The 16,773-nt window shown below is 54.9% G+C and overlaps 5 protein-coding genes across 5 annotated transcripts; 3 read left to right on the top strand and 2 right to left on the bottom strand.

Moving 5' to 3' along the window:
- The first annotated feature begins 2,772 nt into the window (after window positions 1–2,772).
- QBC33DRAFT_243661 (uncharacterized protein) lies at window positions 2,773–4,243 on the top strand. The gene has a single exon (XM_060422931.1). The coding sequence runs from the start codon at window positions 2,885–2,887 to the stop codon at window positions 4,028–4,030; it is 1,146 nt and encodes a 381-aa protein (XP_060279842.1). The 5' UTR covers window positions 2,773–2,884; the 3' UTR covers window positions 4,031–4,243.
- A 4,037-nt stretch (window positions 4,244–8,280) lies between these two features.
- QBC33DRAFT_549598 (uncharacterized protein) lies at window positions 8,281–9,066 on the bottom strand. Its single transcript, XM_060428977.1, has one exon. It carries the CDS (start codon window positions 9,026–9,028, stop codon window positions 8,654–8,656), a length of 375 nt encoding a protein of 124 aa, XP_060279841.1. The 5' UTR covers window positions 9,029–9,066; the 3' UTR covers window positions 8,281–8,653.
- Window positions 9,067–11,154: 2,088 nt separating this feature from the next.
- Window positions 11,155–12,057, top strand: QBC33DRAFT_243627 (uncharacterized protein). Its single transcript, XM_060422930.1, has one exon. It carries the CDS (start codon window positions 11,319–11,321, stop codon window positions 11,865–11,867), a length of 549 nt encoding a protein of 182 aa, XP_060279840.1. The 5' UTR covers window positions 11,155–11,318; the 3' UTR covers window positions 11,868–12,057.
- A 1,222-nt stretch (window positions 12,058–13,279) lies between these two features.
- QBC33DRAFT_459270 (Set1 complex component spp1) lies at window positions 13,280–14,749 on the bottom strand (the record flags this gene model as incomplete). The annotated part of the gene is made up of 2 exons (XM_060424919.1): window positions 13,280–13,968; window positions 14,071–14,749. The coding sequence occupies 2 exons, from the start codon at window positions 14,747–14,749 to the stop codon at window positions 13,280–13,282; spliced, it is 1,368 nt and encodes a 455-aa protein (XP_060279839.1).
- A 411-nt stretch (window positions 14,750–15,160) lies between these two features.
- On the top strand, window positions 15,161–16,578 carry QBC33DRAFT_549592 (Cu-binding protein). Its single transcript, XM_060428976.1, has 3 exons — window positions 15,161–15,534; window positions 15,603–16,420; window positions 16,503–16,578. The coding sequence occupies exons 1-2, from the start codon at window positions 15,193–15,195 to the stop codon at window positions 16,239–16,241; spliced, it is 981 nt and encodes a 326-aa protein (XP_060279838.1). The 5' UTR covers window positions 15,161–15,192; the 3' UTR covers window positions 16,242–16,420; window positions 16,503–16,578.
- The last annotated feature ends 195 nt before the right edge of the window (window positions 16,579–16,773 follow it).

Genomic DNA, 16,773 nt, shown 5'->3' with positions numbered 1-16,773 from the left:
GGGGGGATTGCAAAAAGGAAAAGAAACTCGAGTAAGAAAACAAGGAAAGTGAAGAAGCCTGAGAAAAAGATGGGCCAAAACAAAAACAAAAACGAGGCTCTTAACTCCCGCTCTCCTGTTTATACTACATAGGTACATAGGTACCTACCAGGTATCCGACACGGGGGTGGAAGGGAAACGGGACCGCACGTGTTCTCGTGGCTAGAACACCGTGGCGCTCTCGGCTCGACTTTCATAGGGCTTGAGTGAAACCCTGAGATTTGGTTTCGACGCCACCAAAGTTATGGTCTCGTGCCCTCCTGAGGTTTGAGCACACCAGCAGCCTTTCGTCATGATTCATCAATTCCCGCTAGGTCGAGCAACGCTAGAGGGCTATACATGTACACCAGGTAGCTGGGTAGGTATTGTAGATAAAATGACGAAACAATCGAGTTGTAGTGTGGATGGGGACAATTCGATCATGGAGATGGGGGATGGAGAGATGCCGTTTGTTGACATGCTAATAATTCCCACCACGACTGTGCCTGTGGCAGATGATCTGGTAGTGTCATAGCCACTTGTCCCAGGAGCTTCGGCCAATTTCATGCCTTGCGACTGCGTGTCCCAGAACGCCCTGGCCTTCACACTCAAGAGGCCCCCCTGCTTTCAGCCCAGACACAGGACCAGACAGGCTGGGAGTCGTTCCGTCCCACCCCTGTCTCGCTTCGTCCCAGTCGATCACGGACCCCTCCGAGATGCCCAGCAAGCCCCCGGAGAGCCACAGCTTTTCCTGGACTCAATCGGCGCTCTGGCGAATGACGATCACCTGAGATTGATTGTTTCTGGAAATCCCCCGACTGTTTCTGGGGGCTCTGGGAGGAAACAGGACGGACATTTTTGTTTTTTATTTATTTTTATTTTTGCACCGCATGCCATGTGCTTCTCGCGCCGTGGCGTTAGCGCACCTAGTAATAGGTCCAGTGGATGACACAGTCCGTCTCGACGCTACTGAGCACATTGAGCACCAGGCTGAGGGGACCGAGGGCCTTTAATTTCAGGACAGGACGGTGCAAACCCATCCTGTAGTGGCCTTTGCCATAGGCTGCATTCAATACAACATGAGTCGGACGACCTAGCGTGCCCGATAGCCTCATTGTGAGGCTGGAGTTCTGGGCCAGCTACTAGGGCACTCAGCGTTAATGAAACCGGCGGTTGCCGATGCGAGCATCCGAACATCCCCAGTCTGGTCACTAGGTTCGTCGCGATCTCACTTGGCCTCACGATAGCCGGCGCTTCTTATGACAGCAATACACACCAACACACAGTAAAAGAAATCCCAAACTGGTCCAAGCATCTATTGATGGGCTGTTTTTGGTCCCTGCAGCGGATCCGGGAGTTTCGCAGTGCTCTGACTCGTCGGCGTTTTGCGGAGGGAGGAAAGGATATGATCTCCTCCTGTAAGCTGGATCTGACAATCTGCACCAAGGACCGGAAAGATCAGAATAGTTCTGGAACCCCCAGACACAAGTCATCTGAAGTGCTGAACCACAAACGCACACCTAGGTGTTTTGGGATGGCAGCTACAAGGCTGCGAGACGCACGGCATAAGATCAGCTCGACAATCCGGTCGCAGCACAGGCCATTTGTGAAGCTCTGGTGGCCTCACACACAATCAGGCACAAAATGAACCGAGCCGCTGCTTGTCTCAAGTCCTCCTCCTGCGTGTGGACAGGGATCACTGTTCCCAAACAGCCCAAGCATCCGTGACCAGCTCCTGGGGACGGGTAGGAAAATACTCTTCAGGCGAAGTGGCCCAGTCCCATGCATAAGTTCACGCTACCAGCACTAGTGTGCGACAGGGTTTGCCATTTGGGTTAGCGCCGCTGTCCCGGTTGGCGAGTGGAAGGGGGAAAAGGAACCTAGAGTACGGAGGTACCAAAGTACCAACTAAATTGAGACAAAAACAGGTCTTTCCAATCTTCCATTTTGGACCTGTTAGATACGCATAGCATTCAAGCCCAGCACGTTATTAGTTGTACGATAGCATCGGACGCACACTAGGGGAGGGACTGTATCGTCACCCTGCACACGGAAAGAAACATCCCAGCGCGGTCAAAAGTCGCCCGACGAGGCAAGATGCCAATTGCATAAATCTTGACCGTTTGGCCTTTGACGATCAATGATGAACCCCCCCCTGCAAGCCCTGCTCACATCCCGCGATCTCTCTCTCATCTCATACCGCTGACAGGCTCATAACGGAGAGTGGGCACGCACGCACAGTCCAGTTGCCACCCCTGGTCAGTTCCATGGAGAGCATTAATCAGGATCCCCCTCGACGCAGCCAGACCCCCTTCCCCCCATATAATAGGAGGCGCTATATGTACTTACCGTCTACGCAGAGGTACCTTTTCGATCAACCGCTCATCACCGTCATCCCAGGTCTAGCTCAACCTTGCCGGACCAAGGGTCAGACCCACACACAATTTGTGACAAGTCTCCCCCTCTGTGGCCGTCTTCGTCCGGGGATCAACTGTGGATTGACACTTGATCTCCCCTGCCATCTACTTCGGGAGATCAGGAAATACAAAACGGGCCCAGTGGCCAACCACACGCCCACCCTGGCAACAAGCTTCTTTTCTCGTGGTATACATATACTACCCACCCCGCCTCCCTCTTACTAGGCCTCTCTGGAAATCCGAGATCCATCATATCAAACAAAACTCTGCGAACATCCAGCTGGTGCTTGGAACATCCGACAACTCTACCATACCATACTATACCATACCATACCCTAATTCACTGATATTATTGTCTATTCTACCTAATTATCACCACCCAAAACGACGACATTGGATCCAACTAAAGAGCTAGAGCCACCACCTAACCGTCAAGCAAGAGCACCATCATGACAACCACCATGTTGGCCAACCATTACAGCGCTCAGCCGAGCGCTCATTACGGCTATTCCGCCCCGCCATCACCTCCCATGGACGAGACATCCAAGTGCTCTCTGCCGTCGATATCGAACCTGCTCGGTTTGGCGGATCAGGGCTCACCCACTTCAGAGACGTCACCTCAGTTCCAGCAGCAGCAACAACAGCAGCAACAACAGCAGCAGCAGCAGCAGCAGCAGCAGCAGCAGCAACAACAACAACAACAACAACAACAACAACAACAACAACAACAACAGCAGCAGCAACAGCAACAGCAGCAACAGCAGCAGCAGCAGCAGCAACAGCAACAACACCACCAGCAACAACAGCAACCACAAGGTACGGCAGCTTGGCGCAGCTATCGCACAAGCGATGCTGACCTGGATCTCTCAGTGCAACACATCAAGCCAGACACGCGGCCAAACTCGTCACACTACAGCAATGCTGCCATGTCACGCTCGGCACTCCCGCCAACCCCTCCCATGTCTTCGGATGCCTCGTTTGAAGGGTACAACTCGCCGTCAACAAAGTCGGTGAGCCAGCTCTCGGTAGCCTCCAACTACTATTTCGAGTCGACGCCGCCTCTGGGCCATGTTGAATCGGATGCTCGGCACCATCTCGCCGCGGCCGGTGTCCCCCGCGTACCAGTCCAGACTTCAGCCTACCAACCTCAGTTCGCCACATCAGCGTACATGACACAACCCACCATGGCTTCGTACTACCCTCCCATGCAGCCGACACCCCCGCCTCAATCCCAGATCTCGGGTCTTTATTATCAGCGGCCGCTACCTCAGACCTTCCCTCCCCTTCCCGTCTCGGTTGCCATGGGTCCCACTTCTGGTGCCAACCCGTGGCAGCACCATCACTACATCTCACCATCTTCGGCGGCCTCCTTCCCGCAGTCTCAGGACCGGTACATCTGCCAGACCTGCAACAAGGCATTCTCGAGGCCGAGTTCGCTGCGGATCCACAGCCACTCTCACACCGGCGAGAAGCCGTTCAAATGCCCACATGCCGGCTGCGGGAAGGCCTTCAGCGTCCGCAGCAACATGAAGCGCCACGAGCGGGGATGCCATAATTTTGAAACCAGCAGCAGCGGGTCCGCTCTGATTTCGTAATCTGGCACATCTCCCTCGCCCTTCCATTGGCTTCGCCTTTTGTCGGAGGCGTCTTCCCATTTCTTTTATCACCTTGAAATATAATCGGTACGGCCTCGTCTGGATGCAGGAAGGACGGGAGGGGAAAAGGAGTTGGGACATGGCGGGGATCTTCTCTCGGTAGAGGCGCGATCACGACGAACGGCGTTGGCAGATGTTTGCATAATTTGCTGGACGAGACCTTGGGCGTTCGAAACCACGATTGAATCGAGGATGCCCCTGGACACAGCGGAGCCGAACCGACGAGTCTGGGGACAGGCGCAAAGAAAGAAGAGGCGTGGAACGAGTTGCAGATGACTCTTCCATTTCGTTTTAGAGCACTTTTTTGGGTCCGGGGTCCGGCAATGGTAGGGAGGGGCGCAGCCTGTCTGACATTCGATCACTGAAGATGATCTTGCCTTCCCGCCCCCTTTTTCTTTTTGTCATTTGGCCACAACAAAGGGGAGGTCGGAGTTGCGATCTGCTACTCAGCATTTTCACGGGCGTTTGTTTGCATTCGAATTTTGTTCGCAGCGCCACACTATCCTGTCTTGGGCGTCTTTTCATGCACTCGCTCTTACGATTTCCTTTGCTGTTGTTTTCCTAGCCATAATGTATATACACACGGGGAATGCCGCTGCAGGCAACTGTACACTTTCTAGGACGAACAAGACTGGGGGCCCGCGGGATGTGCGCGCCATTGGGTGGGAAAGGAAAAGGACCGCCTTCTGTAGGTTCAGAGCAAGCTTGTATTATCTGGGGAAACGGAGGCCACTCAAGAATGGGAAAAGAACAAGTTCGGAAAACGCAATGTCTTCCTCTTTTCGATGTGATATGGTGATCAGTACCTACTCTCCCCAAGACGGTACTCTTTGTGACTTGTTGCCCTCTGGTCTCTCACACTAGACCATCAAGGACATGGAGGGTCAAGAATGCTTGCCAGGACAGGGGGCATTTCCAGAGAGAAGGCAATCTCCAAAGTGAAGAGCACGGTGGACATCGATCGTCAAAAGCCTTCTCTACTATAGTCCACTAGCACGTTAGTAAAACAAAGGGCCAATCTCCATGTCTCTGTGCTGCTAGGGTCGGGGCAGAAAGAGACAATGCGTTGCCTGCTTGCCGAGCACATCCCTGACGGCCCTCGAGGATGCTGACTCCTGTACAAAGGCAACGACTCCGAGAGGAGCGTGCATGGGTCCCCCTCGATTGATCTACAGCACGCTAAGTCAACCAAGACGGAATACCACTTCGGCAATTCACCAGAGTGGAGATGGTCGGATGGGGGCGGGCTTTTAGTGACCATTTCCCAAAACCCCTGGCGGGACTCATCTAAAATATCGAATTTGAATAGGGTTTATGCTTGTTGTGATGCGGTGCCATCACCGGCTGGCTAGCTAGGTAGTAGCGCGAGGATGACGGGCCTGTTAGCGGGAGAGGAAAAGCCACCAAGAGATGCTAATTTTGTGCTCAGCTTGTGATCTTCGTTCCGGGACTCTGGGAAGCTGAACGCCGTAAGAAATACTGGTGTTGTATGTAGTGTATACCACATAACACTTTCCACACGCAGACGCGGCGGCGTAATAAGCCCATCCTGCTCCTTCGAGTAATGGCAACTAGGGCGGCTAGTGGAGTTCCGTCATCACCCGCCCAATTGGGAGGGGCCCACTCTTCTCTTCATAGGCAAGGTGTGGGGTCCTGAAGATCGTCGACAAAAATGTGGCTCAGCTCTCTCATTAAGTTCTTCTAGCGTTTTTCCACACCGCACTAGCGTGGGTAACTAGAGGAAAGCAGAAACTGCCTCTTACTTGCTTTTTTTTTTCTTTCGCTTTCTGGGCAAGCAAAGCGTCTAACGACGCCAAATCACTTTGTGATTCCTGCGTGTGCTTCTCTAGCCTGGCCCCTCCCCACTCCCCTAGCCTCCGAATTCTGCTCACCGGTCGGATCTAGTGTGTTCATGATTCAAACAAGCAACCCGTTCTGGCACGAAGGTCTCACAGTCACTTGCCAAGAGGCACATGCCTCATGCGTACACTTTGCCGTCTATTGCCGTCTGCTAGCTCGTCGACTGTGCAATTGATCATCGAAGGAGCAAGGCTGGGCTGGTCTGCTAGGTAGGAAGGGGTTAGGAAAGCGTACCGCTGCCATGGGAAGCCCATTTCAGTGATCTGCTGTGGGACTCGGGATATTAACTCAGGAGCTCGGCAGGCCCCTCTGCTGGCTACGCTACGGAGTATGCCCGACCTGAGGTGAGTTTGCAGCATGCAGCGCAGCGGCGTAGCAAGACATCCCGTGCCGCTCCTGCGGGCCTGCAATCCGGGAAAGGTCTTGCGTAGGTAGGTACCTGACAGCACTCGCGAGTCACGCTACATTGTGCGGACTGCGAACTGCACTTTCGTCGCTCTCGCTACACATACCTAACTTTGGTAGGTGTTATGAAAATCAGTCGTTATTTGTGTAATACCGGCTGCAGCAGAACATTGTCAGCCGTTTCGTCGGTGATCATCGCTGACAGGCACATGGAAATGTTATCACAGACAGGAAATGAAATGAAGCTGGGCTATTCCGATGCGCCCGAAAACCCAAAAATAGCCCTGGAAGGAACCGCATCTGTGGAGATCAGATGACATTAACCCACCCTAGCATGCCAGGAACGGGATAGTTTGATATCCCACGGGTTGACACCGTCGTCGTTAGTGAAACCTTCAGGGGGCCAAGCGTGGTTTTCGCCCAAGGATATCCCTCCCTTCCCCCCTGACGCTCGGACTTTTAGTGGGATCCCCTAATGGCACTCTCCGTTAGCTGGCCACAATCCCTGTTGGCTATCCTGACGATCGGATCACTGATCAATGACGATCAGCAGGCTAGTGTCATATGCTCGACCGGGAACCCCGCCTCTCCTGCCCCCTGCTGTTCACCTGCTTCTCCTGCAAACTTGTGCTGCAAGTCCCTTATTCAGGACATCGTGGGAAGGATGATGTTCAGGGTCCTAGCTGAGTCCAGGATTTTATACTTTGCGAGAGAGCTCTTCGCCGCCGAGCGCTCTCGTCACAGTAGTGTATCTCGGCTGCCGGCATAGGGGAGGTGTCCATCTGGAGAAAGACAAGACTCGTAGAGCTCACGAGTGTGACGACCGGTTATGATGGCGGCGCCTCCTGCAGTCCTGCGGACATTGAAGTTCAAGTTCATTTCATCAATCATGCGAGAGATCAACTAACGAAAGATGCAAGTCACGCGTGGCAGCATGCATGAGTGTCGCTGAACGGAGTAACTTGTACGCACGTACGAAGTGGAGATGCGAGTGAGACATGTCTGTCGATCATCAATCACAATTTGGCTTGCAGTCTGCAAAACAAACAACACCAACGCAAGACTATCACCGGTACGGAAACTCCGGTCTGTATCCCTCCCCATCCCCCTTCCCCCTTATTCCTTAGCGCGACGAACAGAGAGGCGGCGGCGGCACAAAACAATAAGACGAAAGAAAAAAGGAAAGAAGAGTACCTCCTGCGAACTATTGCGTACGTGCGACTACACCAGGCAACTCATGACGGAAAGACGACCCGAAAGAAGCAATGGCGGCTCCGCTAGCTTCGCGTGGCCAGCGCGCCCAAGCCAATGGGCTTGCTCGAGTGCGCGCGAGGCTTGACTACGAGGCTACGCTACTCCCTGTGTCTAATCTGCGACGGCTGCTGTGTTTCAAGTGGCTTGCTCGACAACGCTCTCTGGCCTCTCTGACTATTTACCTTTAGCGAGGACAGCAATAGTGTTTGGCTTGGCCCTGCCCGTCCGACCTTTCAATCTACGCGGAATTCGTGCGCTCTCTACCCCTACTTCTGCATTGATCTGTCCACTACCGCGATATCCCGTGAGATCTAGCATGATCGCAGACGATAATGTGTCGAGTCTCGAAACGCATAAATATCCAATATCCAAGCGTAGTCTGGCGCCAAGCGAGGTGTTTCTGTGGATCACGGTAACCAAGCCGGGAGATTACCACCAGGTCGTGCCATTCTCAACCTTCCTTGCTCTCCCTTCTACCTGAGATATCGTCTCGGCGTTTGTTCCGATGCGGGAGGTGGTCCTTATCGCAACCAAGACAGTCTGAGACTCACTCGACTGCAAGTCTGGCATTGAGATGTCTGTTAACAAGGCAACCGCCGCAAAGGGAACCTTGGGGTTGAGTGAGGTGGGTGAGATGCGGGGATGTCAATGTTTCTGTTCTGTCTCGAGGGCCTGGGGGTGTTCCTTAGGCCATTTCATGTCAAGAGCAGGGCCCCATATTCAAGATCTCAAGGGTCTTGGCTCCAGGTGTCTTGCATGAACAGCAGTGTTTGACGGAGATGTTATAAATATAGACCCGTCTTGGTCGGTGTTTCGTTCTCCCCACGTGCCTGCCACAACTAATATGGGCTCTCCTTCCTGGCAGGAAATTGTTTCAACAGTTGGGATGAGGGCTTTCGTGCATCACCGTCTCCCCATCCCCGCCCTTCTCCCACAGCCCTGTCTTTCCTCGGGCCCTTCCGTATGGCATTGGCTTGACTGCTGCTATTCCTACCTGGCCGGTGGTTCAAGATGAGAGCATCCTTTGTATCTTGCAGGTTCTCGTCATGTATTCTCACCATATCCTTGGCTATCGAAGTGTCGCCAGTCACTTGTTGATGGGTGCCCACAAGCCCCCCCAACGCAACCATGCTGCTTATATGTTACCTGAGGCAAGATCGTCTCCAATGGTCTCGGAACCCCCTTAACTCTCAGAAATTTCCAGCAGTTCTTCGCGGGTGTCCCGTGGACATCATGTCTGTATACTCGATCAGTCGCGCCGAGGCCCAAACAATACAGTATCAGCCTACTTATTTCCCTCCCTGTATGCCTGCGCTGGATATGAACAACTCTGTTGGCCGTGGTATTCCATGGGTGTACCGGCGACCTGAGAATGAGGGCAGGCCCTCCTAGAGCAATTACATACTTGGCCAAGAACATACACCTGAGTCCCACATGGGGTGGTAGTAGGACAGGACTGTCCATGACCACAGCAGGACGAGTACTTCGGTTGCCTTCATCTAAATATAGTCGTGTGTTAGCTGCATCTGAGGAGGTGACTGGGAAGGAGAGAAGCAGAATGTTCGATGGTGAGGCCTGCGTTTAACTAGGCAGAGTTCGATGTTCTCACTCAATACGTTTTATAATGGCAATGTCGGCTGGAGACGACAGCAGCTCCCTCCAATACCTTCTCACGTCCTCCAATACCTTCTCACGTACTCCTATCCTTCGCAACTATATGGGATCGGAATTACAACGTGCTGCCGAATCTGGCCCTTTGGTAATACATCATTAAAACATTATTAGCTGAGTCCCTGGCCAACCCCTTAATGAACTCTCCCCTCTGGCCGTGTAGCGGATAGTGGTCGCGCTCGAGGGAATGCCTGGTCTGATTGTGCCAAGACGTAACTTGGCGAGACACAACTTGTAAGTGGCACCACCAAGTCGGGAAACGATTTCCATACACACACACACATATACATCTTACTTATGCGTGGGAGGGAACGGGTTGGTGTCATCTTCGAGCTGTGAGTGCCGGTCGATCAGATGTGGGAACTTAGCTCTAGGCGGCTCATCACCGGGGCCCCGGGAAAGACGCGCTCCTCCCCGCAAAAGGGTGCCCCCGCAAGCGTGGGTGTGATGGCGCCCTCCCGTTGTTTTAATTCGCGCCGGGATGCTCAGACCGGAAATCCTGGTCTTTGTCTCTCTCCCTCTCTCTTCCCTTTTTCGTTGTGTTTCTGTTTCCCAGTCTCGCCTTTTTCATTACGTATCAAAAGTTCTTGTCACGGCGCCATAGATGGGTACTTTGAGCAAGTGTCGTGGACTTCTATATTTTCTTATTTTCCCCCATCGTTTCTCGCGCTTCTCGACGGGCCCCTTTACAGCCTCTGGTGGAGGCTAACAAGGCAGGTACTCCTTGGACCAGGCTGCGGGGCGTGTGATTGGTCCCAGCAGAAAGATGTGACAGGGGACCAGGGGGTAATAAACTTGGTGCAAGTGATCTCGGCCACCCAAAAAATCCCCATTTCGATAACGATTTCCTTCCAGATCCTTTGCTCAAGCATCCTCATTTATATTGTCTGTATATACATACATTGGGCAGCCAACAGGTGACCCCATTTCCGATCGCATATGCATCCAGTGATGGACTGCATGTCCAGCAGTCTCCTCAGCAGTGGCAGTTGGGATATGGACGTCAAAGCCTCATCGATCCGGACCCAGCACATCTTATTCCGCTTCTCCGTTTGCTACTGAGCTCGATAAAGCCCGCGAAAGTCGATATCACAGTCGTATTCGTCGAACTGCGCCATAAACCCGTACCCCTTTTCTTCCTTTTACTTCTGGCTCAATATCGGCGGCGGCGTTGATTCAACATCGACTATCAATCAATCAATCAATCGGTTGATTACGGGTCGCCCAGGGAATCTTGCAAACTGGCGGAAGCTTTCCCGAATCTACGGAATACATATATATCTGCATGTCTCATCGTTGTCTACAGCAAGTGTGAACAAGGCCAGGCTGAGGGTATAGGCCCGACAGTCCAATACTCGAGGTGGTGTGTCGGTGCAAACTTTCGGATCCTGGTGGAGGGTTACTGGATCCAGCCTGTATCACCAGAAAAGAAGGTCGCTGGGAATTACTCTATCCCATCCATCACCGTTCTTCCCGTCTCCGCTGCCCCCTCTTTCGCGTCTCCTCGCCGACGACCGACCGACCGACCGACCGACTGACTGACCGACTCTCCTCCCAACACTGCGGGTGATTAATCTCCATCGACTGCAAAACCCGTCCTCCCATCGAGTCTCAACCATGCCCGCCATTACTGCATCGAAACAATGACTCTGTGCGCACTGCATCGTCGCCGACGCTTTAGCAACGGGTGCCGCAACAGCCACCACCATCTACACTTGCATCGATTCTCGAAGGCCATAGCAGCGCATCGGCGCACCTCCCCACTCGGAGCCCCAATTACCGCTCCTTCACGGGCCGCTGCCTCCCGAACCGGTCGTTTACCATACCGCGGCTTGCAGGCAATAAGGCTTCAAGGCATTGCAGTTTCCCACCTGCGCGCTGTCCCCTGGAGGGACTGAAATCTCCCGTCTTGAGCATCCGGGTCTTGTCCCTGCGCCCTCGGCGCTAGCTCGCCGAGGCCCTCGAGCTTTCCAACAAGGAACCCCCCGGGCCTATCTTGACACAGCTCTGCCAGTGGTGACGCCAATCCGCCTTCAATATGTCGTCCACACAAGCAAACGCGATCCCTGATACGCAGCTCGGCTTGACGAATGAGGAGATCTCCCTGCTACGGCAACACCAGCAGGCGGCAGCAGCCGCCGGTTCCTCGTCGTCGCGCGCCGCCAGCCGAGCTTCTTCGACGGGGGTGTTGATGATCGATAGCAGCTCGCTCGCCGCACTTGGCCGCCACTTCGACCGTGTCATGCAGCACATTCAACAGCAGCTCGAGCAGCTCATGGAGCAGTCGCAGATAGTGACGATGCAGGTATACGACCGCGCAGGCAACCTGATCGACAATGCCGATGCCGAGATTGCGCGCTACCACGACATCATCCGGCAGATTGACGAGCTCGAGGTCGACTTTGACCGCATAGCTCACATCCGGGACATTGTCCGCGATTTCCGTCGCCGTGCCGAGCAGCTGGAACGGGACCTAGAGTCGGCGGGTTCATCATCGAGGAGAGACCGGGAAGGGCATCACCGCCACGGGCACTCGCATCGACACGGTCATTCGGGACATTCAAGCTCAGGAAGACATCGCCATTGAGGCCATTTAGACGCCACTGGTGGCGCTCTTGGCTCTCGTTCACCCTCAGCACCCAAAGCCTTGGGGGTTGTTTGGAGCGATGGGGTTGAGAAGGAATGTGGACTCTATCGCCAAGAAATGAGCCACGTTGTACGACGAACGAAAAACCAAAAGAGGTTCAGACGAGGGGATGAAAAGTCTTGGGCTGGATTGGTAGATTACTCAGGTCACACGACCGCTACTACTGCACAAAAGGGGGATGGATGGATGACTTCTGAGACGAGGTCTATACGGGGGTCACTGCGGCCTCGGCTTTATCATGACGGGAGCCTGCAGAGCCGCTCGAGCTGCAGGAGGAGAGATATGTCCGCCCATTGCCGACAGGACCTCCCCGAAAGACGATGCCATATGATTGTGGATTATATAGGTGGGCGGGACGGCGAATTGTCTGTCTTCTCTGTGGTATCTTGACTCAAGACCGACGAGCCTCGCGGCTGGACAAGATGGAATGGCCTCACGGCTCCTTTACGAAATCGGCGTTGGTTATTTCTCTGTTCTTTTATGTGTCACTCTATATCCCCTCCCACTTCTGGGAGGAGGCTTTTGCTGTTTCTTCATCGTGTTCCAACACCCCAATTTTCTCTCTATTTTTTCTAACTCGTGTTGATATCCCTTAGCTGCTACTTCTTCCTGTTGTTTATGTTCATGAGCGTGCGCCCAAAATACCCCTGTCTTCCCAGCAGATAACCAATAGCGCCCCATTTAGCAATATGTTGTTTGTTACTCTCTTGTACACCTTTCTGTTTTCAACTGTGTTGATAGGCCGTCTCAGCTCTGGGCTACCGGCTTTAGCTGCTTCAGTATGCCTCAGGGGGCCGAATTGGGAAGGATTATGGGATACTATTCGGTCAGCGAAGTGCCGCTCCGACACGAGCGACCCTTGACGCCCATCGAGTGCAAAGCTCGGTTGTTGCCGGATTGGGCCGGCCGAGTCCCTCACACGACAGTTATGGCAGATATGAGTGTACGATTTCGAGCCTATGAGACGAGGGACGCGAGATGCTGTGGGCGACATATACCAGATTCAGAGATGGTACACGAGAAAGAAAATGAGATGCAGATGACGATACCAGTTTTTATATTCCTGATGCCTCTTGCGATGTGACTTCCATGGCAATCAGGCCAGTCCGTCAGTCGGTGATCCTGCTTAAGCTGATCCAAATATACATAATCCGTCACCCCCGTTTTCCCTGTCCAAGCCGAACCTCAGGTGAACTCTTAAACGCCTAGCAGCATTGATTGACTCATGATCAACCATGACCACCCACCACTCACAAATACCATCAAGAAAAAGCCCAGCGCCATCCCGGCCGCTCCCTCCTAGCCCCTCACCAACATCCACAAAGCCCAGGGACATACGTGGGCCGCCCCTTTCAGTCGACGTCCATCTCGGAGCCCGAGTCACCCCCGACGGCGGTGACCCAGTTGTTCTCGCGCAGGCGGCGGCGGTATCGGACGGCGGCGCCGTCGCGGACGCGGGCCTCGGCGTCGAGGATCTCCTTCGCCTGGGCGGCCAGCTCCTTGATCTGGTGCTTGGTCGCCTTGGACAGCATGCCCGCCCACTGCAGGTGCGGCTTGCACTTCTTCTTGGCGCACATGCCCGCCGTCATGGCCGCCATCGCCGCCGCGGCGGGGGGGTCGGAGGCGTCCCTGTCCTTGCCCGTGCTGCCCGCTGCGGGGTGGTCGGCCGCGGGAGAGTCCGTCTCCGTCCTCCCCGGAGCCGGTGCCGGTGCGTCGAGCTTGCCGGCGCGGAAGACGGCCTCGCCGGCGGGGGACCGCACGAAGGCGGCGAAGGCGTGGGTGGCGCCCACGGCGTCCAGGCGGCCGTCGTAGCCGCAAAAGTCCTTGCCGAGCGCGTGGCCCTTGCCGAGCGAGGCCGAGGCCGCCACGGCGGCGTCGCGCCGCCGCGCCGCCATGTCGACCAGCTGCAGCATCTTCTTGCAGAGGACGATTTCCTCGCCCAGGCCGTGCCGGTGCTGCGCCGAGCGGGAGAGGAAGGCCTGCTCCTCCGATGAGAGGACTTCTTGTGGGTCGGTGGTGTCCCAGAAGTCCGGGGGCATGCCTGTGGGGGTTGTGGCGTGGTTAGCTGGCTTGGTTGTGATAGGCTGAAGGGGGTAGGGCGGATGAAAAAGGATGCTAAATCGGGGAACGGCTGCCCACTCACCGAATGGATCATCACCAAGCTTCCATGTCCTATCGTGGTCTCCCGGCTTGCGTGACGAACCGTGCACGAGACCCATAAAGTCCTCTTGCGTAAGAAGGTCACCGTGGTAGCCGGCCTTGGACCTGGGCAGCGTCGCGATGAGCTGCTCCCACCAGGCCTGGCAGTGGTCGTCGCCGCAGAAGATGCTGGCGACCTTGGGATCGTAGATGCGCGCCGGCTTCTCGCAGCCCTCGAGCGAGCACGTCTTCTTGTACCGCGTGACGTACATCTTGCCGTCGGTGCAGTTGGGGCAGATGTACCGCTGCACCAGGTTCTCGCCCGTGTACTTGTCCATGCCGATGCAGTCGCCGTGGAACCAGTCCTCGCACTGGTCGCAAGCTATCATGAACCGGTGGTTATCCGGTCCACGGCAGATGCAGTACGGCCCGCTGTCCGACTCGTCCGACTCCTCGCCGTCGCCCGTGTCCCCTGCGGCATCAGCATCGGCGTCGGCGTTGGCGTCGGCGCTGGCCCTCTTCGTCTTCTTCGACGCGGCCCTGGGCTTCTTCGCGCCGCCCTTCCCCCGCTTAGACGCCTTCACGATGCTCGCCGTGCCCTTCTTCTTCTTCGCCGTAGCAGAAGCGGGCGCGGGTTGGTCGCCTGGGCCACGACCCGGGCCCTCTCTCGTTTCGCTCGCCATCTTCTTTGAGGGTGTATCCGCGCTGGATTGCGCCCCACCTCCGGCCGTACGGGATGGGGAAGAAGAGCCCTGGCGGCTCCTCTGCGCCGGTTTGTGCGGGTCCCCGTCTTTCATAACTGCATCTGCGGCTTCAAGGTTCATGCTACTACCCGTTGTCTCATGCATCGCGTCTGGAGCCCCAGCTCCTGGAGGGGCGACTGTGAAAAATGCCTCTGAGAAAGGCACCCATCAAAAAAAGAAAAAGGGCGATCTTAATTTTGACGGTAGTATTCCATTGGAGTTTCTGATTGCTAATACCCACCTAGCGATGTATGTATTGGTTGGCTTGTTGTTCATACAAGACGGCTTAAGAGGAATCTGATGTTGGATATATGCAATAATCGAGACTCCACACAATTTCTGGTTTTGCTGGGTATGTAGCTAAGCACTACTATGGTAGGCTAATGACTCCGTCGATCATCAGATTTCGGCCTTTGACATTTTACAAATCACCACTCGAGCTCCGAGCTTCGCTGCGCACACGCCATTTTTTGCACTCTTTCGCAATTGAGTTGATCTGTGATATGCAAATCATGTCTAGATCGCTTGCGCCTGCGCGCCCCCTTCTCAATTCCCTGTGGAAGCAACCAGCTCGACCATGCCGTCGATTGCTCTCCTCCCAGAGCTCCCAAGCTCGCCGACCGACGGCAGCCAGCCAGACAGCTTCGCCGCGGCATCAGCCTCTAATGCAGAGGAGATTCAAATATAAAACGGTTGAGGAAGCCAAGAGCAGGTATCGCTCTGGTGTAAGTCGCACCGGCTGCCCCATCCCTTCTCCCCATTTGCCGCGGAAGCTCACGCCAGATCCCCCCAGCCCTTCTCGTGGAAAGCAGGTCTACTCTTTATCGCGACCGGTGCGGGGCTCCTCTACTATTTCGAGCGCGAGAAGGGACGCATGCAGCGCAAACGAGTGGCCGACTCGAACAAGGGCGTGGGACGACCCCAGGTTGGAGGCCCGTTCGAGCTGATCGACCAGAACGGGAAGACGATGACGCAGGAGGACCTGAAGGGGAAATACTCCCTCGTATACTTCGGCTTCACCCACTGCCCGGACATCTGCCCCGAGGAGCTGGACAAGATGGCGACCATGTTTGACATCGTCGAGGCGGAGCGGCCCGGCGCGGTGCTGCCCGTGTTTGTCACCTGCGACCCCGCGCGGGACGGCCCCGGGATCCTGAAGGAGTACCTGAGCGAGTTCCATCCGAGGTTCATCGGCCTGACGGGCACGTATGACCAGATCAAGGCCATGTGCAAGGCATATCGGGTCTACTTCAGCACGCCGACCGAGGTGAAGCCAGGGCAGGACTACCTGGTCGACCACAGCATATACTTCTACCTCATGGACCCCGAGGGCGACTTTGTCGAAGCGCTGGGGCGGCAGCATTCCCCGCAACATGCTGCCAAGATTATCCTGGATCACATGAAGGATTGGAAGGGCCAGTTGAGGACATGAGAAAGGGGGACCCGGTCAGGGTTGCTCTCCACTCAGGCGTTTGTGTACGCATATGTAATGGGATGTACAATACTATATGGGCATAATATGGCTGCTGTACTAGTAATAGAGAGCCGGAAACCCCTGTCACAATATGTGACAAAAGATCTTGGTCCATCAGCGTGTCGACACAGTGGTGAGTATGTGCAGGTCGCCGACCCAGAATCCCGAGATAGCATCGGGGAAGCAGGTTCCACTCCATCTGGCTGACGGTCAGTCGAGGCCTATCAGACATGCATTGAAGCGAGAGACACTCGACGTTGAGCGGCTAATAAGGAGTCGCCATACAATAAGCCACCAGATTGCGCCATCGCACGGGGTCAAGTTGGGATACTACGTTTAGGTAGATGGCCTTAACAGTCCAGAGGGGATAAAACCTCAACCCTTCCCCCCACGCGCTGGCCCTCAGGTGCTCACTTGCAATAAATCTTTTCCTTCCTTCCTGATAGGCAGCTCGCCGTTTCTCCGACAGCTAAGCTGTACGAAAGAAGAA

This window comes from Phialemonium atrogriseum, assembly GCF_030411735.1.
Source record: "Phialemonium atrogriseum strain 8032-3 unplaced genomic scaffold QBC33scaffold_30, whole genome shotgun sequence".
NCBI classification, from domain to species: domain Eukaryota; kingdom Fungi; phylum Ascomycota; class Sordariomycetes; order Cephalothecales; family Cephalothecaceae; genus Phialemonium; species Phialemonium atrogriseum.
The sequence above is the reverse complement of the archived record's forward strand: the minus strand, read 5'-3'. Positions and strand labels throughout refer to the sequence as shown.